The sequence below is a fragment of the Bombyx mandarina genome, chromosome 23 (genome assembly GCF_030267445.1).
Source record: "Bombyx mandarina strain Sakado chromosome 23, ASM3026744v2".
NCBI lineage: Eukaryota > Metazoa > Arthropoda > Insecta > Lepidoptera > Bombycidae > Bombyx > Bombyx mandarina.
The window spans coordinates 14,758,310-14,785,794 of NC_143229.1; the positions used below are offsets into that span (position 1 = coordinate 14,758,310).

At 39.2% G+C, this 27,485-nt stretch overlaps 2 protein-coding genes and 1 long non-coding RNA gene across 4 annotated transcripts; 1 reads left to right on the plus strand and 2 right to left on the minus strand.

Moving 5' to 3' along the window:
* Nucleotides 1-2,127: 2,127 nt before the first annotated feature.
* Nucleotides 2,128-15,602, minus strand: LOC114252897 (uncharacterized). Of its 2 annotated transcripts, none has more exons than XM_028187579.2 (9): nucleotides 15,430-15,602; nucleotides 15,120-15,243; nucleotides 8,300-8,791; nucleotides 7,940-8,207; nucleotides 7,684-7,818; nucleotides 6,937-6,975; nucleotides 6,520-6,680; nucleotides 5,298-5,453; nucleotides 2,128-4,609 (listed from the first exon to the last, which is right to left on the minus strand). In XM_028187579.2, the coding sequence occupies exons 1-9, from the start codon at nucleotides 15,510-15,512 to the stop codon at nucleotides 4,475-4,477; spliced, it is 1,593 nt and encodes a 530-aa protein (XP_028043380.2). In that variant the 5' UTR covers nucleotides 15,513-15,602; the 3' UTR covers nucleotides 2,128-4,474. The 2 variants fall into 2 exon arrangements, with proteins under 2 accessions (XP_028043380.2, XP_028043381.2); XM_028187580.2 differs by having other exon boundaries at nucleotides 7,684-7,868; nucleotides 15,430-15,594.
* A 210-nt stretch (nucleotides 15,603-15,812) lies between these two features.
* LOC114252898 (CD151 antigen) lies at nucleotides 15,813-26,167 on the plus strand. The gene is made up of 5 exons (XM_028187582.2): nucleotides 15,813-15,877; nucleotides 19,812-19,995; nucleotides 21,252-21,605; nucleotides 21,704-21,844; nucleotides 22,325-26,167. Exons 2-5 carry the CDS (start codon nucleotides 19,930-19,932, stop codon nucleotides 22,553-22,555), a joined length of 792 nt encoding a protein of 263 aa, XP_028043383.2. The 5' UTR covers nucleotides 15,813-15,877; nucleotides 19,812-19,929; the 3' UTR covers nucleotides 22,556-26,167.
* On the minus strand, nucleotides 16,202-19,807 carry LOC149500213 (uncharacterized). The gene is made up of 4 exons (XR_016325230.1): nucleotides 18,625-19,807; nucleotides 18,377-18,448; nucleotides 17,800-17,920; nucleotides 16,202-17,708 (listed from the first exon to the last, which is right to left on the minus strand). It is a non-coding gene; the product is annotated as an uncharacterized LOC149500213 (long non-coding RNA).
* Nucleotides 26,168-27,485: the final 1,318 nt, after the last annotated feature.

The window sequence follows — 27,485 nt, forward strand, 5'->3', positions numbered from 1 at the left end:
GTTGAAGACACAAGTTTGCACATTCACTGAGAAGAAGGACCCCTTTGGCACGGTGCCGCAATTCCAAGGAGTATCCCTGCAACGTTCCATAAGTATTGGGACTACTAATTGGATACTTGGGGTCGACATTTCGAGCGATGTCCAGTTTCAGAGTCAATTGGAATGTTTGTTTTATAACACATTTCATTACTTTGGTATGTGCTATGTCTCTACCTACGAAATCACCATTTGATCAACGGGAAATTACTTTTTTATTTTGTTTCTAACAATCAAAATGTGCCCCCATGGTATGGAGGCATCTCTGTCAACGCAGTAGTCATATTTCAACGCCCTTCTTGAAGAAGTCAGGTGTACGGGAGCCAACAAAATCTTCAAAGGTATTTCCTACTACCAATCCAGTATAGAATATATTCATTCTAAATACTAATGTATTTATGAAGTTAACAACGGTCAGTTAATACGTCAGCTATTAGATATGTACCAAATAGTCCAATAAATTTGTCAAAGTTTGTAGAAACAGGATGTGCCTCGGGGAAGCGAGGCACTCCAAGAGGTCTGTTTGAGGAGAAGCTCTCCTCGTGCTGTAATAAATATAATAATAAAATATTAAGACTCCAAGGATGTGTCATTTTTATTGAAATAACATGATAATAATTCGTCACATATTAAACTCTCTACACAGAGATATATTAACAGTAATTAGGATTATAAGTATCCTAATGCCGGAGCAGGAACCGAGAACCATCTTTGCTCTTTTAGAAAACGTATAGCATTCGATAAATCCTTTAGTGACAATATTTATCCACTAGGAAAATACAACCAACTCGTTCATCGCGAACAAACAATGAGTGCACAATCTATATTTATAGGTACTTGTGAACAACAATCACTGGAAGATTAAGTTACTAAAATAGAAATATCAAGTTGACACTGCTAAAATAGACACGAGATGGATCTAACAATAGTATTTGATGTTTCTAATTTTATTTTTAAGATAAAAAATCCCTTTTCGGGAATACTTTGTTTTACTGTTGTATATGGCCATGCCAGTTTGAAAAGTAAAATAGCAGCTGTCCTTTGTTTAATCGCTGTTAAATAAAATAAACGTTTTTTTTTATTGCAAAGATGGATGGACGAGCTCACAGCCCACCTGGTGTTAAGTGGTTACTGGAGCCCATAGACATCCACAACGTAAATGCGCCACCCACCTTGAGACATAAGTTCTAAGGTCTCAAGTAAGTTACAACGGCTACCCCACCCTTCAAACCGAAACGCATTACTGCTTCACGGCAGAAATGGGCAGGTTGGTGGTACCCACCCGCGCGGACTCACAAGAGGTCCTACCACCAGTAATTATAATCAAACGTAGCATCCTCTCGCCGTGAGGACGAAATCCGATCAAATAAACGGCAAGATTTCAAGTTACTGTCAGTTTCTTCTATATAAAGACAATAATGTTTTTTCAGTACAGTTCAGTTCAGACAGTAGGAACAGCGCCCCTAGCGGCAAACATTCCAACTCCATACATATTATTGTTAACTTTTAAGTTAATTCAAATTTGTATGGAGTTGGAACGTTTGCCGCTAATAGGAGTTAACTTTTACGTTATCGAGAACGTTAAAAAACTCGCACTAAGCACACAACACTAATCGTCCGGGTACTACAGCCGAACCTAATGCTAGAAGCACACTCCCGTGAGGTCGCCGACACGCCCGGGAGCAGGGAGCCCCTCGACACTGCTGGTAATAGATAAGGAGAAAATAAACGATCACTACTTTTAGAGGTATACGACGAAGGGAAGATCTTTCACCGAGCGGGTGTGGTCACTCGGAAGACCGACGGTCCGGATGCTGTTGTTTGGAACTTGTATTTAAGCAAGCCCATCTTGTTAATGTCGTAAGCGAAATTCAGACATCTGTCAAATATCTTGTTGTATGATGGCTACCGCCGCACTATTGTACTGCAGTCTGTCCCTCGGAAGGCGGCCGCCCCGCTCAATCAACGGTGTCTGTGGACTTGACTTAATACAGCACGTGTGGCGCGTGACGTCACCGACGGCGCGCCACACTACACGGCTCTATATACTACAAATGAAACTTTGGGATCAAATAATTAAAAATTCTGCCGTCAGTTTAGTATAATTTATTTTTAAAACACTTTAATGTTTCTCCTCTTTGATGTTTTATGCTTATTAATGTATCTTTTCATGAACTCTTAATTGTTACAAAAGTTAAATTCCAAAAAAAAATTTTATTTTTAAAGTTCACCTGCATAAACATCTGCCTCTGGCGGCTCAACACAGCAAAATGAAGTTAAGATTATTTTACATAACATTACATTACAATTTCTAAACGACAGTAATTCTGTGCGAGCCTCTTCAATGAGCAAAATTAAGTTCAATTTCGATAAAATTAACAGAAACTATTTTATAACATAGTTAAATGTTTTCAAATGTGAAGTGCACGGCCATGTGGCTGCGCGGATCTAGTGCGTGGTTCCAGTGCGCGGATGTAGTGCGTGGATCCAGTGGGTGGAGCTAGTATGCGGATCTAGTGCGCGGATCTAGTGCGTGGTTCCAGTGCGCGGATTTAGTGCGTGGATCCAGTGGGCGGATCTAGTATGCGGATCTAGTACGTGGATCTAGTGCGTGGTTCCAGTGCGCGGATTTAGTGCATGTATCCACTGGGCGGATCTAGTATGTGGATCCAGTGCGTGGATCCAATGGGCGGATCTAGTGCATGGATCCAGTACGCGGATTTAGTGGTTGGATCTAGTGCGCGGATCTAGTGCGTGGAGCCAGTGTGTGGATCTAGTGCGTGGATCCAGTACGCGGATCCAGTGGGCGGATCTAGTGCATGGATCCAGTACGCGGATTTAGTGGGTGGATCTAGTGCGCGGATCCAGTGCGTGGATCTAGTGCGTGGAGCCAGTGTGCGGATCTAGTGCGTGGATCCAGTGCGCGCATCTAGTACGTGGATCAGCTAGTGCGTGGATCCAGTGCGTGGATCCAGTGCGTGGACCCAGTGCGCGGATCTAATGCGTGGATCCAGTGTGTTGATCTAGTGCGCGGATCTAGTGCGCCCTACTTTGAAATAAAATAAGGCACCAAGAATGGATCGTATTAAAAACTAGTTTACAAAAATAGTTACCATGATTTTGAATACAAAAATAAAATCTGACTAATTTTTTTGACTAATAAAAATATTTGTCCATGATTGAGAACTTTTTGTTGTTGAAGTTGTTTAAGTGATTTGGAAAAAGTTTAAAGAATATTTAACGTGAAGGGAATCTGGTCAGGGTCCCGGGGTCGCAGCGCGATCGGTCATTAACGGCTTCATAGTTATGCGGTGTTGGGTCAGATTATATCTGTTTAGTCAATCGTCTACTTCAAAATTATAAAGCATTTTTTTTAATTTTTTATGCCTTTGATGGGTGGTCGAGCTCACAGCCCACCTGGTGTTAAGTAGTTTACGGAGCCCATAGACATCGTAAATGCCGCCACCCACCTTAAGATATGATTCCAAGGTCTCAGTTTTAACAGTACAACGCCTGCCCCGCCTTTCAAACCGAAACGCATTACTGCTTCACGGCAGAATAGTGGTGGTGCCTGCCCGTGCGGACTCACAAGAGGTCCTACCACCAGTAAAAACGAATGTTATGCGCGCTGCACATCGTGCGGCTCCAATTAGTACCCAAAATATACAGATTCAAGGTGCAGGAAGGCATTTCTTCCATTTCACCATTACAGGTCTAATAGGTTTCCGGGTGGAGATATTGCATTCATTTTCCATCCCCTGTAGGGCCGCGCTCGGACATGTGGCCGTGTGCACCTAACTAACTGCAAGTACATACAGTTCCCAGTTGTGCCCTGCACGAGTCATCGTATCACATTTATAACTATTTACATTTCATTTATACACATATTTACAAGATTTAATTTTTACAATTGATATTATGTACATATATGGATTATTGATTTAAATAAAACAGTACAATCTATATAAAAACAAAAACAAAATACGTCCGATTATAGTATATAGGAATATAAATTTCTGGATTCGTTAATTTTTTATTTACAAAATTCTACCGTTTTTTGAAATTATAGGATAATTGATATGAGCCTCTCTGTCACTCGACGTTAATTGAAGTTGTTCAAAACAACCATCGATCAATTATTTTAACAGTATTTGTAAGTAATTGAAATCTAAACGCATTACAATAATATTTAAAAACAGATTATCGCAGAGCACGAACGTAGCGTGTAGTAGTGTTATAAGTTATAATCAATTAATTCCTCAGTTTATTTTTGTTATGAACTGTATCAGCTCAGCGGGATTGGGAGTGCTTAAAACGGTAATTATCTAGAATATTTTATTTAATAAGCTCTAGTTTCTTGTGAACTCTTAGGTGGTTCACTAAGATGCTTCCCACGGCTCCGTAACAGTAGTCTCTACCGCCGGTGTGTTATTCGAGTTCACCGAGATATTTTGTCGAGATCAAGTTGTGTAGCGGCCGTGTAGAGCGTGTGGTCCGTGGACAGCAGCCGAACTGAGAACGAGTTCACGCTCAGCGGGGGACCTTGAATTATTTCCACGTTGCCTGCGTTGGCCTGTAATGAGAAAAACTACTTTAATTTTTTACGATCTCAAATGATCAAAACTGGCCTACAAAATCAGCAGTAATATTTTTGTTTAGAGCATCCCAAGTGCTATAAAATCTAATGTAATAGTTCTGCACCCTCCGCGGGTCGCACAGCCGGCGCCGGCGCTACTGTCCGCGGGCCGCACTCACGCAGAACAATGCTAAGATGCTGTCTATGGTAAAATCACTTTACTTCACGCTGTACCATCAGTTAATAAACTAGAAATATAACATATTAATACTTTGTTTGCGTTTGATTTTATTACGCGGTATTATTCTGCAGAGGGGCGATTGCGACGCACCGCGGCCTACATTCTGAGTTTTGTTTCTTGGATGCTGCCTGATGTGTTGAGTTGATTTGTGAAGTAACATGCATCTAGCTTTATATTATGTATACGTGTGATCTGCTAATCAATATTTAATATATTTAAAAACAAAAAAAGACATTAAGTTGAAAAGCCTCGGCGGCGTCACGGCCATGCGAGCGACCGCCGGGAGCTCCCGAATTCAAGGATTTGTTAACATTCAGTGATCTGATCAGGTTTTGTCAACGTTTTTTTGGAATATTCTTGCAATTTCCAAACTTAATGTAGTAAGACTTTTCAATTACAACGAATTCATCGTTCGTTGGTTCGCCAGACGCAGTGGGTACCCACCAGGAACAGCGTGGCGAGCAGCACGGTGGAGACGTCCCGCGGGCGCGGTGCCGCTCGGCCCAGCAGTGCGTCTGCGGGCAGCGCGCGGGGCCCGCACGCCGCCAGCACGCGCGCCGCCACGCCGCGCACGTCCAGCGCGCCGCGCCACCCGCCCTCCTGCACGCGACACACTCTATTGAGACTCCAAACATTTCTGTGTAAGCTTGTGAATTACTAAGCGCAGTTGAATGAATGTAATTGAAAGCAATTGAATGTAAATTTTGTTGGTGTGCAATAAAGTGTATTCTCTCTCTCTCTAAGCGCAGCATCCGCAGCACCGACATGCAAGTCTGTGTCCGTGTGAAGGCACGCTTCATGCTTAATGTAAAAAGTTTATATTTAACTAGCCATACTCGCCCGCTTCGCTGGGCATTTAAAATTAACATTATTATTTATTGCCATTATTATTAGGGAGTCCAACATTCATATAAATATTAGCCTATCCATTAAGTACATGTATTTTCTACACGGATACCAAGGTAGTTTTCCAATTACAGAGCATAATGCGACTCAGTGACGCACAATGCCGAATTATGCTGAAGCTTAATTGGAACGTGAATTAGTTTTCAAATGCATCAGCAGAGTGCACTAAGTTCGCAGTTTTAATTAACATTGATTATTTCTAAGAAACTACGACGAAACGAAAGCCTTGCAATATTTTTCAACATTAAATAATAGTACTAACGATAATATAAACAAATTTTCGATCAATGCCAACTTAAAGAAAAAACACTTGTCAATTTTCTGTCACTGAGTCGGTATCGATTGCGAGTATCACGCGCGAGAGCAGTACTTTTGAGAGTGCTCGATTGTGCTTCGAGTTGCTGTAGTTGGAACATTCAACGTTGAGCATTATGCCGCATAATGCGCTCTTGTGCTGTAATTGGAAAACTACCCAAGTTTCAAGTCAATCGAATGCATGGATCAGTAGTTATAACGGAACATCCGTAAAAACCACTGTAGATTTATATATCAGTATAGAGTATAGATGATGGTTATTTATTTTCAAAACTTGTATTGTTAGTCTTATGTGTGTATGTGAACTGTTTGTGAGTTATCAATTTCGTCATATATTATAAATGTTAACATATATTATTATATGATATTATAAAATTGCTTTTAGTTTAGGTAGTGATCGACAGCAGTAGTTCAGCCAGTAAGCATGCTGGGGGCCATCGGTTACCGCGTGCCGCTGCTCCTCGTCCAGCCGCGAGGAGTCGGAGTCGCCCAGGGAGCTCTGCTCGAAGAACCCGTCGTCGTCACTGTCCTCAGCGGTGCGGGGGGGCGGGAGGGCCGGGGTGGCCGGGAGCGCCGCGGCGGGGGGGCGGCTCCAGCCCGGGAACCCTGCAACCGACACCACAATCTTTACTTCTTTTAATATTAAGGATTTGACGGCGACGTTCTGTTTTGCGTTTAATAAGCACCTATATCATTTTCAATAAGATTGTGTTTCTTTGTTCGATCTTTAAAGAGTTTAATGGAATATATGTTTTTTTGTTTGTAGTGACTTTTGAAATACGTTTTTTAAAACATTCGAAGACAAGTAGCCGACTCTAAGTGAAGGGACGGGGTGTTCCCGCCACCCGGACGCTACACTCACCTCCGACGTCCTCCTCCGCCATGTCAAAACCGCGAAACACTGCAAATTAAGATTTACTTTTAATTCTTCTCTTATTGAACTGGATAAGGTCTTATAGCAGCAGACAGCGGCCGGACCGTGACCACTCATCATCGGGTAGACCGAATGTGCGTTTGCTTACAAAGGCAATCCAAAAAATAACATGATGCTTTAATTTTATTGAATCGACCGTACAGTGAGGACCCGGGACCCGCCGCTCCGGCACAGTTTTTCTACTGCGTCATGTGGGCCAGTTTTTTTTCCTACCCATCCTGATAGCCTTGAGAGGATATTTCAGCGTCGCCTTGACGTGTAGGTGAGCTCACGGGGCTCTAACCGAAGTGTTGCTTACACTGGCCCTAGCAAGAGCCGTGCTTCGCAGAATATACCACCGAATCGGAAAAGCGACCCACTGAGAAGATCCGGAGAGGAACTCAGTGGACTGTGTCTGAGGGTTAATTTATTCGTCGAGCCCTTCGTCGCAAGCAACGGGTTCGGTAAGGACGGTGACCGGCCGATGGGCCAGGGCTTGTTCGCATTGCATGACAATTGCATTTATATGACGACTGTCCCACCGTTCTATATAGAAGGGAGATAGTCCCCCCGCTCGCGGGTTCAATATTGCACGCATCAGTAGTGCGTTCCGGTTTGCCGCGCTCAGTGCCGGGGGAGCGAGCTCGTCTATCCACCTACGCAATAATATATGTATGTTCAGTGCGACGTCCCGACCTGTGAAGTCTTCCTCCTCCTTCCGTGACTTGTGTCTCTGGTGCAGCAGCCGCAGCTTCCGGCGCCGGATGACGCGCGAGACCCAGCCGCCGCGGACGCTGAACTCCTCCACCTCGGCCAGGCGCGCGCCCAGCTCTGCACAGTGCACGCGGCGGAATCAGTACTGACGTCACGGCGGGGGCCGCCTACTTATTCAGATAAGGTTATTCCATTTCAGCACTTTTAAACATATTTACTATTGACAAAATGAACTGACCATTGCTGATGACGAGTCTCAAGGAACCCTCGGCGATGTCTTCTATATGGACTTCATTCCTCCGCTTCCTCTCATTCTTGGCAACGACTGGAGTGATGGGTGGCGGCTCGAGGGACGGCGCCTCCAGCATCAGGGGTGTGGACGTGCGCACCGGAGAGGGAAGGCCGTGCGCTAAGATGGCAGCTTGCAGCTCTGCCAGAGAGATGGGCCGCAGGGGCTCCGTTCGAGGACCCGACGGGGACACCAGCTCGTCCACTAGTAATCCGTTCTAGTCCAAATAAATTAAAAATGCATATGACAGATCCGTCCGCTCGACAGTCGCGAGTTGAACCGTATTGCAATTGGAAAACGATCGAGCACCTGTAGCCTCCAAGTGACGTAGAAGTCGGCCGGCAGCCCGATGGGCTCCCCCCGGTAGTCCACGAGCGGGCGCTCCCAGAGAGCCGTGGGGCGGGGCTCCAGCTCGACGTAGTGGCGCGCCAGGGTGGGCGGCACGCGGGCGTCGGGCTCGCGACTGGCGCCGGGGCAGGGCTCCAGGTCGATGAGCACGAAGTCGCCGGACGCCGCGGAGGCTCTGCGGCGGCGCTTGGCGACGTGCGAGTCGTCGTGCGACAGCTGGTCGGGCGGCGCGTCGTCCTGCGTGCTGTGCTGCAGCGAGTCGCTGACGCTGAGCACGTGCTGGTACAGGAAGTCGACCTTCCGTCCGTACACGCAGGCAGAGTGCTGCAGCACCAGCGCCAGTTCCGCGAAGTTGGGGACGCCATTGGCGGGAAGTCCCTCCTCCTCAATATCCTCGCGCTCGCCGGCCTCTAGCGCGTGGAGCCCCGCCTCCGTCAAGTACTCCTCTAAGAGCTGTCAATTAAGTAGACCTCGTTTATAAGAAAAATGCATTTAAACTACTTATAAGAGTAAAATAGAAAGTAGTTTATGTGATTGATAACTTATTTTGGTATCAAATTCCATTGATTTTCATTGAAATAAATTTACTTTAAATGAGGTGGTCACGGACGACTAAGGTGTTATTCGTCCGCATTTGAATACACTCATAATGTCAACTACCGTCTATGTTTTTTTTTAAAACAGAAAATAAAATAATGACCGCAATATTAAGCCGTATTAATGCAAACCGTTAGACCTGGAACTTGTACCTGCCTTATCTATAGAAGCTTTTAATTAAATTAGGTTGCATCGTAGACCTACACCGGCTTCAAGAAGTTTCAACATCCGCTATTTGTCTTATTTCTCTAATTGCGTAAGCCACTGAACAAAGCCTCTCCATGAGTTCATGTAAATGGGACGCCTCATTGGATGTGAATTTAGTAATCCGAATGAGGAATTATAATAGATAAAATGGATCTGAAATTTGAGGTGCCAGCAATTACAACGAATCTTACTGTATATGTAAAAAGGAGGCATTTATAGTTTTATTTGTTGCGGTTCAATGTTTTTTTTTTTTATGATTGAAGGATTACTTGTGGCCCGGAGGCCTTTCCAGTTTCACCAGGACAGGTGGGCGAGCAAAGGCTCAGCCAGGAGGGGTGGGATTTGCTAACAGCTACCCGAGCGCCTCCGAAGGAGACCTAACAGCTCAAGAGTAGCTGCTTCGCGAATGAATCTACTACCGGATCGGAATTGCGACCCGCTGAGAAGATCCGGCGAGAAACTCAGCGAGCTGATTCATGGGTTAGGTTGCACGGCGAACTCTTTGTCGAGTTCGACGAGTACGGTTACCGAGGTCCCTAAGCCTGCTCCTAGTGTTAGAGCTGAAGGCGTCAAGGTTCAATGTGTTCACGCGTTGTTGCGTCCTCAATCGAGAACATAAAAAAATACTCTGTACATACTGAAGAATTGATAATTTTGAACTTATATAGTATATAGCTAACGTACAGGGAGTGACGCACGAGTTTTACAACAAACGAATATATCTCTAATACATTTAGAAATGTTCAGAGTAAAGCGTGGCCGGCCTTTAAAAAGTTTGGTTTTTGTGTTATGTTACAGGCCCGGCAAGTTTCTAGGTATAATAGATTTTTTTTTATTGCTTAGATGGGAGCACGAGCTCACAGCCCACCTGGTGTTAAGTGGTTACTGGAGCCCATAGACATCTACAACGTAAATGCGCCACCCACCTTGAGATATAAGTTCTAAGGTCTCAGTATAGTTACAACGGCTACCCCACCCTTCGAACCGAAACGCATTACTGCTTCACGGCGGAAATAGGCGGGGTGGTGGTACCTATCCGTGCGGACTCCCAAGAGGTCCTACCACCAGTTATTACGCAAATTATACTTTTGCGAGTTTTATTTTTATTACACGACTAGCGACCCGCCCTCGCTTCGCTTCGGAAACATTAAAACACACATGAAACCAAAAAATAAAATAAATAAAAATTAAAAAAAAGTAGCCTATGTTCATCAGGGACAATGTCGGCTTCTAATGGAAAAAGAATTTTTCAAATCGGTCCAGTAATTTCGGAGCCTATTCGAAACAAACAAACAAACAAATCTTTCCTCTTTATAATATTAGTATAGATGTTATTCCTTCACCGTGGAAGTCAATCGTGAACATTTGTTGAGTACGTATTTCATTAGGAAAATTGGTACCCGCCCGCGGGATTCGAACACCGGTGCATCGCTACACACGAATGCATCGGGCGTCTTATCCTTTAGGCCACGACAACTTCGACTTCGATTACCAGAATAACGTAGAAGATCCTAACTTGGGAGTAATTTATTTTACTTGCTTTTTATTCTTTTTGCTTAATTTTACTCCCTTCTCGATCACTCTCTACTGTTAACCAGGTAGGTCAAGTGTCTAATTCGTCATCCGACCTCACATGTTGGCTTACTCCGTCCGCTCCCACGTGATCTACACGATAAGCGTCTTATTGTGTCCACCGTTAACTACATGCCTGGCCAAGGTCACGCAACAACAAGCCACCGTAGACACTTTTACACGTCCTGATGAATCCATATCATGAGCCCATAAGAGTTTATCGCCAGAATTTATCACTCGTTCTGCAATGGCTTCTGAAGCGTCAGAAAATCCTCCTCTCATATTCCAAAAAAAGAAATTTCACCTAAGTACTCGATTTACATTGAAATCAAAGAAAACTAATGATGCTTTCGTGCAACTCAGATACAAGTAACGATACTTCAAGGCTGATCTGAAAGTATCTATACTCTACTTTATTTGTTTTTGTTAAACCCAAACACGAGACATAGCCCTGAATTAATTTTATTCATTTAAAAACAATGCACTTATTTGTGCAGTTGTGTCTCAGTGAATATAAATTTGACAATAATTGAAACAGCTGGATGCAATTTAACACTAATTGATGTTAATTTTTCTTCAGTTTTACGTGATTAAAAGATTCTCACGTTATAGTTGACTTAATTTTATTTTGGTATAAGGTGACTCTTTAAGGTGGGGCGTGATAAGAAGTAGACTAAAAATAATTAATCTTACTTTGATTCAAAGATAGTAATGTTAGGTAGCTCTTTTAATTTTACATCACGTTTATGAGTGATAACACTTTCTTATTGCATATATGAAGTCGGAGTTTTAATTGCATAATATTTTGGGTGTCCCATCCCACCCTTCATGACTACTTCGCGGCAGAAATGGGCGGAACGGTGACAGGTACCACCAGTGCGAGCGTAAGCCCACGCTCCACTAACAATAAAAGTTTACACCCGCCAAGGTTACGCCATGTTAAAGCTATGCAATGTTTGCACAGCTTGGACATTGCAGCAATATTTAGCAGTTAGCAGTATTCCTAAACGCTAAGTGTCTCCCAACATTCGTTGTGAAACAAAAGATGTGATCATTTGAACAATAAGTTAAAAACAAATATTTTGTGAAATGTAACATTTTAACAATGTATAGCAGATTAGGTCAACGAACCTTGCTCTATCTGTAAAGCAAATAAATTTAAAAGTACGACCGTGTTAAACCTGTAATTAAATTATGTATAGAACATGAAGCACTTCATATAAAATATCTGTTACTGATCACATGAATTCCCAGAATCATCCATTTTAGGAGTCTATGAATACTTGGGTAGACAATCATACAGGTAGACAATCATACAGGCAGACAAACAAAGCAAAACCAGATTGGCTTTAGTAAAGTACAAATATTCATTAAGGCTTGAAAGGTTTCTTTGGAATCACAGATTCATTATATATTTTTATTTTTTTAGATTCTATAATTCAATATCAATACGCAACCATTCGGACATGGGCATGTTAAACATGCACATTGTTAGGAATCCTTATTACGGTCTGGGGTGAGGGTTCATACTGGTGCCGTTGAACCACCAACCTACTCATACAGCACACGTTTTTCAATCGTTCGACATTTGCGAAGATTGAACTCAGAACAAGCAAGGGAAGGGTGTTGAGGACCATGAATACTCTCAGTCGTGAGCTGCCTGAATACCATGTAGCTAGATGATACAATATGTATTCCCCCAATACCCTGCTCTATGGATGGTCAATAATCCGGGTCTCAGCCTGTTTGGAACTTCCGAGTCTATCGATGTATTTAATGTAAAACTTATTGTCTTAAATGTAAAACAATAAGTTACCCATCTTAAATGTAAAACGTATTGTGTGCACGAATTTAAAAATATGTTAAAGAAAGCAATGGTTCCAAGAAGAGACACAGTCCTGAAAAGAGTCAGTGAATAAACTCAGTGGGCATGCCTTCTTTATGTTAAGATTACACAATCGTTTTCTCTCTGAGTTAATCCACAATAAGTTCATTTTTAGACTGTTGAGGCAAATGTGACCAAAATAAATTTTATTCTATATTTGTACATGTCTTCAAGCAAAATCAATCTAAAAGAGGATTTCTCTCTTAAAGTGTGTTCTAAAAGTATTAATTCTCATCATGACTATGACTTTTTTAACCAGCGCTGTAAGTATATTCTGATTGTAATAAAGTACAGCAAGTAAGGTTAGTGACAGCATATAAAGTCAGTTCAGTCTCCTACCACTGTCTTGCCGAAGCTTATCATGGAACTGTGATAAGACACGCAACGCAATTTAAGCTTCGAGATCTGGTCTGAACGTAGACCCACTGTGCATTTATGTTGTAGCAGTTATGGATCCTGGTATCAACTTAAACCAGTTAGACCATGTACTTCTATTCCATTTTTAATGTAAAAAAAAACAATAACTATTGTAATGGTAAACACATTTTCCAGATTACAGACTTGTTGAGGCTAGTGGATTGATATGCGCATACATTTACTTGTTAACAGTTGCTTACATTTAAATGAAAGTTGTACAATTTGATTGTTGTAATCGTCTCCAAGGAATATTCTTTTTGTAAATTTATAGAATAAATATATTTGATTGAATGGAAATATTTTAACCATTTCATGAAGAGTTACAAGAGACTTTTCTTAATTTGAAACTATCTTTCCTGGTAAATATTTTTATGTTGCTGTAAAATTACTGTGATGGTTTTATTTATTACACTAAATCGCATTAGGTAGTGTATTAATAGATTGTGCATTCATGACTTTTAACAACTACATATTTATAAAAATAAGTAAAATATTTAATGAATTTAAATTTAAATAATTTATGTACCACTATTGTGTTTGTGAAATGAGCACTCTTGCATATTAACTTTTATTTTAAATTATATAGATTTAATCTGCATGTCCTTGTCTGGATATATAGACTAATCTACTGTAAATAGACAGACGAGTTTGCAGTTCCCCAAGTTTTAAATCTTTACTGAAACTATGATTCCAATAACAAAGTCCCACTGCTAATATCAAAGTTAACATTAATTTGAGTTTTATTATGGATATTTTAAAAATGCATTTTATAATAGTTTTTTTGTTTTTGTAGACATTACTAAAAATATTTGTACTACTATATTGATAATTAGGTAGGTACACAGCAACATGACTCTGCCTCGATCTTGCTGATGTTCACGAGTCACAGTCTGCACTCACTATTAGATGGGCTGTTTGATGGTCACAATGTCAATTAATAAATAAAAATACTACAAAAAGTAAACACTACAAGAGTTAATTTGTTAAAATTTCTTTTTCAATACAACACTATTTAGTTTCAAAATATTAACTTAACTCGTATGATAATTTTTTTATTTAATTTACTTTCAATAGTATCTTTAATTTTAAGTAAATATCCAGACTAACTCAAAACCATCAACCCAATTAAGTGCTTCTGAGGAGCCCATGAACATCACAGAGAAGAAAAGGTAGGTAACTTAATACAGGATACAGCTCGAGGTGACTCAGAGGAAAGTACTAGAGACTAGAGTTTACAAAATATAGTTTTTTTTTCTAAGCTTGTTAACTTATTGGTGTGATGACATTGTGCTATATCTAATCGGTAATGAGCAAACAGTCTGTGCAAAAATTACCTTTTCAAGTCAAATATTTGAACAAAAGACACGGAAGTATAATATTGCCTTGAAGACATTTTTATTTTGAATGCCCAAGGTAATTATTACAGAGAGTTGTTTTTAACATCTATTTCTTTTTGTATTTATTTCAGCTCTTTATTCTTATTAAGAAATCTTTAGATTATTAGTTACTAATATAATCAAATGTAGTAGCATTTTGATTCTCAGACGAAACCTCAAAGTTAATAATTTTATTAATAGAAAATGTTGAATCTGATTTATAGTATGTATACTTGAAACTTAATCTGGTCAATTAGTTGTATAGACTGTACCTGGACCAGTTATTCCCACTAAGCTTGGTACATCTAGTACTTTGTCTTGGGAGTCAAATTTTAGATTATTTTGTACTGAACAAAATATTGGGATGAATGTATTGTGTTATATAAATTGAACAAAAAGGTATTTTGTGTATATATGATACCATTCATGTCTTTAATTAAGAATAATTCGTTTCCATATGTCCTTCAGTATTTCTTATTTTGTATCTTTCACTTTAAATTATTTATGATATCGCAGAGCAAACTTGTTTTCCGAAATGATTAGGTCTATTTAAAAATAATTTGGCGTGAGAATATAGAGGCGCAAGTTCACCGGGCATTGCGTGTTCCCGCCAAAGTTCATTGTATGTATTTAATTAATGGAGCTGTAATGTCAGTGGTGATAGGCGAGTGCGGAGACAAAAACAAGCAGGCAACAATTGAAATGGGCGCGTGTTCACGACACTCACCGCGCTCAGGTCTGTGTCGAAGCTTCGGCGGATGTCGCTGATGGGTTTCATCAGCTCCGCGACGATTTGCTCTAGCCGTTGTGAGTTCATACTCCACCGGTCTCTTCGGGACGTGTATCGTTCCCTGAAAATAGTGTCCTTTTATTGATAACATTACTGAAAGGAGACGCGGACACAACACCACCGCCTATTGCAATTCCATTGGCGCGAAACTTTCTGTCAACAACTCCTATTTGATTTGCAAAACACTGTTGTGAAAATTATATTTACTTTCGAGGGGCTTTTATTTCTTACAGCTTGAAAAAATTACCTCCGCCTCTCCGTAGAGTCGGCGTCCATTTTACAAACATAAAATCGTGCAAATAGGAAAAACGTAATAACAACGGTGGCCATTTATTTATGTTTTCAAAGGGGACATTCTGTTCGCTGTCAAAACATGCGAACGTTCGGCGTTCGTCGCTCGTCATTCGTCGTAGTGAAACTAGCTTGACGACTTTGTCTATTCCTAACTAAATTTAAATTCCTCCGAGAAAATAAAATTACTCTTGTTTTTCGATTGGGAATATTTTTTAACATTTTGAAAAGCAAATAAGAGTTTAATATAACTTAACTCTATTTAAAAATAAAAAAATAAACTTGTGCAAAAGACCCAGAGCATGATCTACCTATTATCAATTTCTAAAATGGCAATAATGACTTTAAAAATGTCAATAAGTCATTGATCTTCGTTCTCATCTTGAATTCTGCTTGGCTTCAAAGTCGTTATCATAGATTATACACTTAATATATTTGAGATAGATGCGCAACTCTCATTTTTATTTTTGCTTTAGTTAGAGCCCGGGACAGCAGGCGTCGCTGCTGTCGATTATTAGTCTCCCTACCCCCCACCAGGTGGCTTTTTTAGTAATTTTAATATTTTTTATAATTAACTCTCTTTATGAAAAAATCTTATCGTTTAGAATCGCTGAAATTCCCGGTAGTACTTATGAAATATTAAAGAACGTTTGATTGTGTTCAGCATTCTAATCGATAAGACCTTTTCATACAGAGAGAAAACAGTTTTTTTAAATAAAAAGCTGTAATTCTCTGTAAGCTATTTAATTTCCCTATATTACAAACAATTTACTGTTAAAAGATAGTATGAACGTACAATTGTATAAAATTTCGAATAACAATAACTCCTCTAGATTAATCCTACTAGAGTACTTAATAACATTAAATCGAAAGTTATCTAAAAGTTAATTAAGTCTAGATAATCAAATCATTCAATGTCACTTAAGTCATTTGTGCGAAATATAAACATGTCAGCTTTCCATTACAAACATAGTAGACAATTTGAATTAAATTTAATAAATTTGTTTCTTAACTATAGCAGTTCTTGCTTAAAGTTGATCGTGACAGATCATGACCTTGTATGAAAATATTACATCTATAAACACTACCTATGCTTCGTCATACAATAATTGTCATTTATACTAGCATTGTAGAGATAATACACACACTAAAGTGAATACTAAATTATTCTTAGCATTCTTATAAACATTTAGAAATTTAAGAAACGATTAACCCACAATCATGTTCATAACATGTGACATTTTGTTCTGCACAAACGTTTTATTACATGATTTGAAAAACAAAAAATGTTTAAAAAATGTAATGATGATTTAAAGTACTCTTAAATATTGATAGTTTGTACTTAATGACGCTTATAGTAATCTTAGACATGATTACATTAGTTATACTTTTATTCCCTATCTAAATTATTTCTATTCTGACGTTTCTGATGCTTTAGCTTTGGTAATACTAGATGAAACAAACAGCAGATTGAAAGAAAATCATCTTAAAGTTAATTACATTCATTACAAACCATTAGTTTACATTTTGTTACAAAAGAAACTGGTGTTCGTTACATGCAAATGAATTATAAACATACACATGCAAACATAAAATGTAAATTTATCTTTTAATCCAAATTAAATGTACACTAATATTACATCTAAATAATAGAAAGGGTTTCGAAAATTTTTATTGCACTCAACAACAGACGAGCACGCAACCCGGCCCATGATAAGTGGTCACCAGTGCTTATAAACTTCAGCAGTGCCATAGGGGTTGCTGTCTATCACTTAAGTTTTAATAAATTATTAATATACTCAGTCACAAGCATATTGATTTCACATAATGAAAATGTAAGAAACATAATCATGTTTGGGCATTTTCATTTATATCTGCTCATACAGAAAACAAAACTTAGCAAATATATTCCATAGTAAATCTAAATAATTGCAAATAATGCTTTTAAAGACCGTTGACTTTTGATCATTAATTAAAATCATCTTCTCGTAGAATTTACAAAAGGTTATTTACAAAAATTTATATCAGTATTTTCATATATTACTAACTTACTAATTACAACTATTCAAACGTAATACTATAACTATAAGAACTAAACAACCTATTTTAAAACAAAATTGGCATCAATTTAGTTCTTATGAACTATTTCAATTATTAATTTATCAATTATAAATATATTTAAAAAAAATTAAGATCCCTTGAGAGTTCACGTTCCTTGCTGAATCAGTTTCTCTTCTGAAACGGAGAAACAAAGTATCTTAAGTATGTAACAAATATTGAAAAAATACGACCATGAAAAATTTAGTGTTAATGTAATCTTACTTACAAATTAATATATTACATAACACGTTCTGGTTCAAATATAGTGCATCAATATTTTCATGTTTCAGACATTTTAGTGCTCCTTATAATTTTTCCATAAAATTTTGTCATTATCAAACCTTTGTCTACAAAAATAAAAACATTATTTTATATTGGGTAGAAGGATGAACGTGGTCACAGGCCACTTGGTGTAACTTAGTTATCAAACACCAGGAAACAAAACGTGAATGCCATCATCTAACTTTGGATGTGAGATCAATTGTGCTGTATTTTATTTAAACAGGAAAGCATGACTGATTGATCATTCCAAAAAACTAGTTCGGGCCCACTTGACAATAAGCATATAATACGCTGAGTTGCAAAACATAAATACTTCCACCCACTCGAGACAATTTTATTATCTGAGGTGTGTGTGTGATAGTACGAGACTTAATACCGACTGTTTTGATCAAAACTTAACATATATGATAGCTAGGCAGCAGAAATAGGAAGGACCATTAGTTGGTGCTAATTCATTTAATTATATTATGAATAATAATTATGTTAGCAAATAATATACCGGGAAAATAGTGTAAACTCACCGTTATCAAGGCATCCGAAATAGCATTTCATTTTCGATCTTCGAGGCATGCTGATTTTTAATAATAAACATCCTGTAAGAAATGAAAATAGTTACACAGGCTTACGAAACGCTAACGAAGAAAAAAGTATTGGAGCCAAGTTATGTCTAAAGAGAATTCAAAACAGAGTTTCTCAATGTCTAATCGTCTAATATTCTCATAAAGCTAAAAGTTGCTCTAAATTAATACTACAACGTAAAATAACTCACACCAAGACAAAAAAAAAAGATTTAAAAAATTAAATCGTTACGACATTTTGAAAACTTTTTTTTTTTTTTGAGATTGTTTTACGGCCCTGGAATTTTGAAAACTTCAAAGCAGTGTTTCCACTTACGTTTTTTTTAACACATTTTACCCTAGTTTCTTTTGAATTTACCCTAAAATTTCCTAGACAACTTTCATAAATCCTTTATATAGAAAGCGTAAATAAAATACAGAAAATAAACCACAGCATATTATTTAATGTAGGTATATATAATATAAACGCCCCCAGAAGATCATAGATCTATAGGATTAGAATTTTCAAGGAAGTCGACGCATTGCTTTTATATTCTTTTGCTGCACAACCTAACACTGTTCGGTTCTAAAATTGAGCAATTGTTTGCTGGCAAAGTTGGGAACTTTCTATGAAGCAAGCCGTTCAGGGTTTCATTAGAAAGCCTGTTTCTTTTGTCAGTTTTTAAATTTGAGAACACTGAATAATCTTTCCACCTCAGTCTTTGAAGAAGGAACTGCTAGCAAAAGTGAAATGACAATTACAAGGTTTTCGTAAATGAAATTACCATGATAATCTTTCATGGTACATGAAGTACCTGTATATTACAATACAAGTAAGTTCTGGTGACATCAACGAAAATAGGTAAATAAAAATTTGGCGGATTATACTTATTGGGATTCTGGGGAATCCCTAAGAAAAAGCAGTGGCTTAATCTATGATTTACTTTACTAGAGGGTTACTGTTGAATCAAACCTTTATAGTTTTTATACACAACTCTGTTTTATTCTTTTACTTGTCAACTCGACTTAATGTCATTCTCTCTCCATAAAATAAAATGTTCATTGTTTTACTTTAATTATCGTTTATTTTAAAATTCACAACAGTTACTAGTATAGGCTTTGCTTTTTACCCCGAAATATCCTAAATCCTGGTATTTTTTAAATTGTCTTTATCATCCAAAATATCAGCTATTTTTCCCTAAAAAAGGGAGAATTCCCTAAAAGTGGAAGCACTGCTTCAAAGTACGCTACATTTTTTATTGAGTCAGAACTCATATCTGCCATCTAGTGAGTTTATTAGATCATTAATGCCTAAAAGTTACAAAAATGACGTCGCCACAGGAGTAAGATGACGCTAGTTGTATGTTATTTTCCTTTGTATGGGAGTTGCACCCCCCTGGTCGTTATTATAAATAAACAAATAAAGTCGAAAGTGGATAGCTTTTTAAATTCACGAATATTTTCATTTATTCAAAGTAAAGACGTGTATAGTGCATTTATTCTCGTTAGGATCAATAATGGGTATGTCACGGTGTTACTCCCTCATGAAGTATCTTTTAATAGTGTTCAACATAATATTTATGGTAAGTTTCACGGATTCCAATTGATTTATAAGTATAGAATGCGAACTGCGGCCGCAACTAGTTCAGAATCTCTATTATTGAATTTATCATTTATGTAAACGTACAAACTGCCGAAATTTGGTAGCCAACTAACCATCGATCGATTTTAATAACCTAGTTTCGTGTTTGAACACAATCTTGCTAAAGTTGAATTAACCAGGCATAGTTTACATAGTTACTATTAGTAGTAATAGGTGGTTTTCTGCCCGTGCTCTATAGGCGCGCAAGCCCGCGCATAAACATAAACAAACAAGTATGGATTTGGTACAATCCAGGCAAGGATGCGTCCTGCGCTCTCCCGATGCTCATACGAGTCTATTTTATTAAATAGCACTAAAACAGATCGTCATCGTCCAATGCCGTAAATAATTTACAAGTAATACATAACAAACAAGTAATAAAAATAAATTAAAATATCTATCACTGAGTAGGTCTGTTATATCTATGGTATCAGAGACCTATGCAGCCCAAGGCATTCAGTGTATTGTGCCGAGGTTTGAATGCCACTGGCCAATATCAATCTCTCTAAGGAAGTATTTATGTAGCACATACAAACGAAATATATACATAGTGAAGGCATAACAAAAATTAAAGCTAATTGTATGTAGCTAAATGTATTTTACAAATAAAACCCTAAAATTAGAATAAGTGTATATTTGAATTCTTATTTTGTGATCTTAATACTCTGAAGTTTTCGTGACCTAAAGGATAAGAGTTCCGGTCCATTTGTATTTAGTGATGCAACAATGTTCGAATCCCGCAGGCGCGTACCAATTTTTCTAATGAAATACGTACTTAACCAATGTTCACGATTGACTTCCACGGTGAAGGAATAACATTGTGAAGTATAAATCAAACCTGCAAAATGATAATTAGTGTAATTACTGTCGGTAAGACCTCTTGTTAGTCTGCATGGGTAGGTACACCACCACCCTGCCTATTTCTGCCGTAAAGCAGTAATGGGTTTCGGCTTAAAGGGCGGGGCAGCCGTTGTAACTATACTGAGACCTTAGAACTCATATCTCAAGGTGGATGGCTTTGTAGATAACTATGGGCTCCGGTAACCGCTTAACACCAGGTGGGCTGTGAGCTTGACCAACCACATAAGCAATAACAAAAAAAAAATCACGTTTTTCTTCTGAATATCTTATCACACTTATGTATATATTTGAAATATTTCAGTATTTCAGTTCTTGTCATTGCGAATTTTTTTTCAGTTTGTGGGCTTGGGTTGTGTAACTTTTGCTTCTTGGGCTCTGTGGGAAGGAAGTGCTGCAGAGACGGCTTCAGGACGTGCTGCATTGGGCGCCGTATTAGCGTGGGGCCTTGCTCTACTAGTTGGAGCTGCTTTGGCTTTGGGTGGAGCGGTGAGAGGTTCTTGCGCGTTATTGGGTGCGGCTTGTGCATTGCTAGCGCTGGCCGCTGCAGCTGAGGCCGCAGCCGCGTGTTGGGGCGCCGCTCACTTGCCACGCCTGCACCGTGCTCTGCGTGACACACTGTCCCTTACAGTACGACAACATTATGGACTCCTACCCTCTCGCACTCAGATTATTGATGCCATACAAGAGGGGGTGAGTATTATTAGAATAATACAACTTTTTAGATTCACTGAGAAGTTAATATCATGTTGATGTTTGCCTGGGAAAATAACGATATTGTAATTAACCAGTTGGAGTGTTGCGGAGCAGACAGTGCACGTGACTGGCAGGAGTCATGGTGGTCGCAGCGGCAAGTGCCGTCCTCGCCTGTTTTAGATCTTTCCGTGTCCGCGCCGGCACTACACTACTCTGTGCCGGCCTCCTGCTGCAAGGTAACACAAACAAAATCAGTATTGCCCAAAGGTACCGATTTGTGTTACATTCATAAATAGACTAGATTGAATGTTGGGGGGTATACAACAAAAGGAAGATCTTCCAACGAGCGGGTGTAAATGCTGGGTAGACCGGTGGTCCAAATTTTGTTGATCGGGACTTGTATATATATATATATATATTTATTGCCTTTGTAGGTAGACGAGCATACGGCCCACCTGATGGTAAGTGGTCACCGTCGCTCATGGACGTCAGCAATGCCAGGGGCAGAGCCAAGCCGCTGCCTACCATATATACCTACTTTATATATGCGAACTTATCTTGAAGATTGGCTCGTAAGCGAGATTCAGACATCTGTCAAATTTCTTGTGTTTTATGATGGCTACCGTCACAAGTATTGTCGGTCTTCCATCCGTTTGAACAATCCGTGAAGTAGAAGGAGTGGCGCGTACAGTATACAGCCGAGGTGGTGGGTACAGAGTCGCGAGGTGGCGGCGTGCGAGGCGGCGCGCGTGCTGGCGGGCGCGAGCGGGGCGGGGCGCGGGGTGCACGGCGCGGGATGCGCGGGGCGCGTGCTTTGGGCGCTGCAGCACGCCGCGCGGCTGCCGCTCTCGCTGGGCGCGCTGATGCTGGCGCTCCACGCCCTCACGCTACTGCTGACACTGGCGCTCGCCCTCCGGCCCGCTCCTCCCAACGCGTACAAAGCGTGATCGCGTCACATCGATACATTAAAAACAGTACTCATCTCTGTAAATAACCACTATATTATTGGTCGATGCATTGAACGCTAAGTCCCGACGTTCTCAACTCTATGAACCAAGACTGTTTTATTTATTATCCTTTGTATTTCCAGTGCAAAGTAATATTTACTGACTACTGACCGTTATACAAATGCTTTTCAAAATTATCTAAATTGAATTTCTAGAAATGAAACGGCAAAAACACGCAATAGTAATTATTAAACTGAATTGAAATTATTTTGGATAATTAACGAATATGTATTTATATTTCTCTGTTAAAGGACAATTCAAATAACATTTTCTTATATTTGGGCTCTCTACATTTTGACCGAGCAGGTCTCGCCATGACTTCTTTATCTATCCCCTGCGTGATGAAATTCCAAAGATTCATTGATTTTATGTTGAAACAATTAACCAGACTAAATCTGTAAGTGGCTTCAAAACGGCCTCAAAACTGCATAAACCCATGAGAGTTTATATCAAACCAATAGGATTACTTGTAACGAGCGAGTGCGCCACTCAAGCAACCATTGCTGCGTTATTTCTTAGTAAAAAAAGTCAAAATTCAATTAAAAGCCAAAAAATTTTCTGTTACTTACTTTTATCTTTAGTCATCAACACTTTTATGAACAAATTGTTTGTTTGCATTCGACTAAAAGGAAAATGGCCGACTGTATTCTCGCCACACAACGACATTACGGAGCGAACTACTGTATAGGCCATTCATAATGCATATTACATATCTTATATCATATGCTTCCTTATTAGTTCATTGAGATTAAAAGAGAAGTTTCGGCAAGCGACACACTGACTCCACGCCTGCTCCGAGCCCTCCCACTGTAGCACCGACCTCTTACAGAATGGGCACCCTACATACAGTGTTGGAATAGGGTGACGTCACAGAGCTGTCCCCGTGAGACACTACAGCCGCTCGATCGAAGTCTTGTTTAAACAGAACGTTAAAAGACTGCCCGAAATATTTGAGTATTGAGAATTATTTTAATATAATTGTTTTGTATGTACGGGATTACTTTATAAGTGAAGTTTTACTCAGTTGTACTCATAGCGCCCTACACGGACGAACAAATAATTCAGATGGTTAGTTATTTTGTGTGTTCATGAGCAGATAATTATGAAATAAAGCAACTAGAACTGGCCAAAACAGCGGACATTCTCGTTGCACGGCGCCCTCAAGGGAATGTGCATTCAATGTGCCATACTCGTATACATTATACATATGTATCACTCGCGATTTAAGATAAAGCCATATTTTTTATTAATAATAATTTATTACGAATATATTATAAAAATATTTATAATTAAGAATAACTGACAGTACAAATTGTTTCACTTTTATACTACAATATAACAAGTACAGTGCATTGTGTAGAAACAAAGAATTGTGTATATGCCTTTAATACTAATCAACATTAGTATGCAATGCAGTATTTGAAATTTGAAAATCATAATATAAAATGGAAAATCATGTTAAAAATAATCCGCTAGCGCAAGGACTTTTTGTGAAGTGAGAGCGCCACACCACGTCCAGTGGTAGGGCGACCTCTCGTGAAACTCTTACGTCTAAAACACTCAAATATTTTTCTGAAAGTTTTCTGAAGATGTTTATCGCAAAAATTCGGTTTATGATAAAGTCCCGAGCACTTGTGTACCCGACTGTACTGTATGTAGTTGTATCTTAATAACAACTACACTCCACTACTCATAGTGTTTCTTATTTTACATTCAATTGGATTCTGTACAATTAGGATATGGAATATTTGTAATAATTACAGAGAACAAATGTGCTCTCACCGGGTCGGTCATAGAATCATGCATCTGCAGATCTGCAGATGGGACCGACTAACAAGTCAACAAATTCGATACCAAATTCATTTTATATTTTATAATATTATAATAAGTTATTATCATTAAGGTTCATTTATGTTCTTTGTAGATGTAAAATCTGAAAATTTTGTTAGTCTGTAAGATATTTTAGTATTAACATCAGTTACGTTAGGTATGTAACAGTTTTTTTTTTTTTATGTCATTTTTATTTCGATGTAAAAGCGAAATGTATGTTTACTTACCTGAAGCAACTATTGTAGAACAGACTAATGGGAACCATTACATCATCATGCTCCAGCGACTCCTGCATATGTCTGGTATGATCTGCATTCGTTTTTATTTTACACCAGATCGTCGCTGAAGTTATACAACCGACTAATATGGGTCGGTCCTGTTATTACGTCATGTTCAATGAGAGCTCTCTGCTGAGTTTCCTGATCTCCTGAACCCTGTACCTGAGAACTTGCTGCATTTATTCCCCCTTCTCCTTTTAAAGACTGATTTTATAAATTACATTAACTAACTACCTTCGTATCAAGTACAAATAGAAAGTTATTTATGTAGTTGTTTTGTTCTGAGCGTGCATCTCCCTCGATAATGTTATCCGCGTGTGTCCACCCAAAGACCGAGTCGAGCCACTAATGTGCTGATTCTCGACAGGTTGTCAACAGGTTGACGATCTATTTTTATTGTTACCAATATACATATCGACGCTTGAAAGGCAAACCTGACTAAGCGACAATAACTGCTTTGTACATAAATGATAGGCAATAACCATATTCGATGTGCAAAAAAAATTAATTTCTAGGTCTATTAAAATCATTTCAATCCTACGGCTAGATTCGTTAAAATAGATTTTTTTCAGGTATTTCAACTAAATTAGTCTACTGTAAAGTTCACGCATTGTCGCTTAGTCACGTTTGCCTTTCAAGCGTCAATATGTATATGGATGAGTATATTATTCTTTATTAAACCACCACTTTTCTTCTTTTCCAATTCAGCGATAAATATAAGAAGGCAATCTAATTCATAAAATGAGATAATCCTGAAGTGTTATTGCGCGGCCACTGTTTATATTGACCGAGCAACATTAAGCGCGCGCGCTTATGTGTGTATTCAATTTAGAATTACTTAAATATTGTTTAAATTTTGTTTATTGTGCTAGGTACAACTAACTTAATATAATATTGATTACATCAGACATGAACAGAGACGCGAATCCGGAATAAAATACAGTAACTTTGATAGTCAACCTATAACAAGCGTCAGAGCGAGATGCACAGATGAAACGACTATATAATGTTATTTAATAGTTTATATTTATTCAATTATTATAATACGAGGTAGAACTAAGTGTAAGTTAGTGCTGGCTGAAACATTAATATTACCAGTGAAACTGCCATTACAAATATATAATGTGATTCAGCGCAAGCAGCCACGATGCGTAGTTTAAATAGGTCGCAAGTCGTCGTCGAGCTGCGACTTGAGTCTGACGACAATACAACAACTGCAAACGTCTCTGTGACTGTACAAGTGTACAACATTACGCAGTTTATGTAAATTGTCGTTAAATGATATCGATTCCTGTATAAAACAAACAAGTAACAGTATTCTAACACCACGTGCGGCTGCAACGTGGCGGCGACGTGCGGCGGTGCCATGTACTAGTTAGTAGTATGTAATGTACGACACATTAGTATTGTTTTCGTGAACACTAATAAAATGTATTAATACTAAGTGCATTGTTTTATTTTTCACTAGTGAAACTCGGCTGGGATCGCTCTGATCACAACTGTATGAAAAACACTGTTTTCTTACTTCAAGTCATTCAATCCCGTTTTTGCAGGATAGCCGTCGGAAGACCGTGGTTCATGAGGAACGTGGATCACCACGACGATCTGGAGCTTGACTCCATCAGTAAGTAGTTATAGTACATAGGCTTCATTGCGCCACTTTGAGAAGGCAGCACGACACGAAAACCCTCTTGTCATGGCCGCCGGTAATTACCCGATCCTGCGGACCGAATGGTAAACAGTCGACGTTGCCCTAAACACGTCGGATCCTCCCGATTCACTAACGGTGCTTTTAGGTAGGTACCTGATGCGAGTAAACTTCGGCGAGTAGATTAACCCATAGACACAGTCCCACTGAGTTTCTCGTCGGATCTTCTCAGTGGGTCGCGTTTCCGATCCGGTGGTAGATTCTGCGAAGCACCGCTCTTGCAATGGCAGGTGTTAGCAACGTCCAAGGTTAGAGCCCCGAGAGCTCACTTACTTGTTAGGGTTAGGTAAGCTTAGTTAGGGAAAAAATAGTTTTCTTGAAACTACTCGCCCGTTCTATCGCTTGTTGAAAGTACTAAGATATAAATCTCTGGAGTAGCTACAGCAACTTTAGTTTCTTCAATATTTTTTTTGCTTATATGAATGGAGTAGCTTACGGTCCACCTGGTGTTAAGTGGTTACCGAAGACCAACGACATCAGCGACGTCAATGCCGTCACCCAACCTAAGGTATTGAGACTTGAGTCAGTTCAATTTATAGCACTCTAGCTGCCCCACTCTTCAAATCGAAATGCATTACTGCTTCAGGCCGAAATAGGCAGGGTGTGGTACCTACCAGTGCGGGCTCATAACACGTCCTACCACCATTACGCAAATTATAATTTTGTGGGTTTGATTTATATTAGACGATTTTATTACTTCTCTATAGAAGTTCGTGAGCATTTGTTAGATACGTAATTCATTAGAAAAATTGGTACCTGTCTAGATTGCCTGCCTATTGGATTGGAACACCGGTACAGTCTCAACGTTCTATACGAATGCACCGGGCGTCTGGTCCTTCAGTCTACGACGACGGCCAGTTTCAGAAGGGCTTATCACAATCGCATGAATGGTTTAGGGACAAATAAAAAAAGGCGTTTGGTGTAGTTGTGAAGGAGCGCTTTTCTTCCTACCTATTCGCTGGTAGCCTAGGAGTCTATTCCAGCTACTTCCGGATGGGTAGATAAGCCACTTAGCCTGGGAGACTACTAACACTAGCCCTAGCAAGAGCAGTGC

Bases quoted from the DNA above. Each gene is read 5' to 3' on its own strand.
- LOC114252898 (XM_028187582.2), top strand. From the start codon at position 19,930: ATGGGTATGTCACGGTGTTACTCCCTCATGAAGTATCTTTTAATAGTG. The intron at 21,606-21,703 runs GTGAGTATTATT...GTAATTAACCAG, and splicing joins TTGATGCCATACAAGAGGGG to TTGGAGTGTTGCGGAGCAGA. The intron at 21,845-22,324 runs GTAACACAAACA...TGGTGGGTACAG, and splicing joins TGCCGGCCTCCTGCTGCAAG to AGTCGCGAGGTGGCGGCGTG.
- LOC114252897 (XM_028187579.2), bottom strand. From the start codon at position 15,512: ATGGCCACCGTTGTTATTACGTTTTTCCTATTTGCACGATTTTATGTT. The intron at 8,208-8,299 runs GTGCTCGATCGT...TATTTGGACTAG, and splicing joins ACGTCACTTGGAGGCTACAG to AACGGATTACTAGTGGACGA. The intron at 6,681-6,936 runs GTGAGTGTAGCG...TGTCGGTTGCAG, and splicing joins GGCGGAGGAGGACGTCGGAG to GGTTCCCGGGCTGGAGCCGC.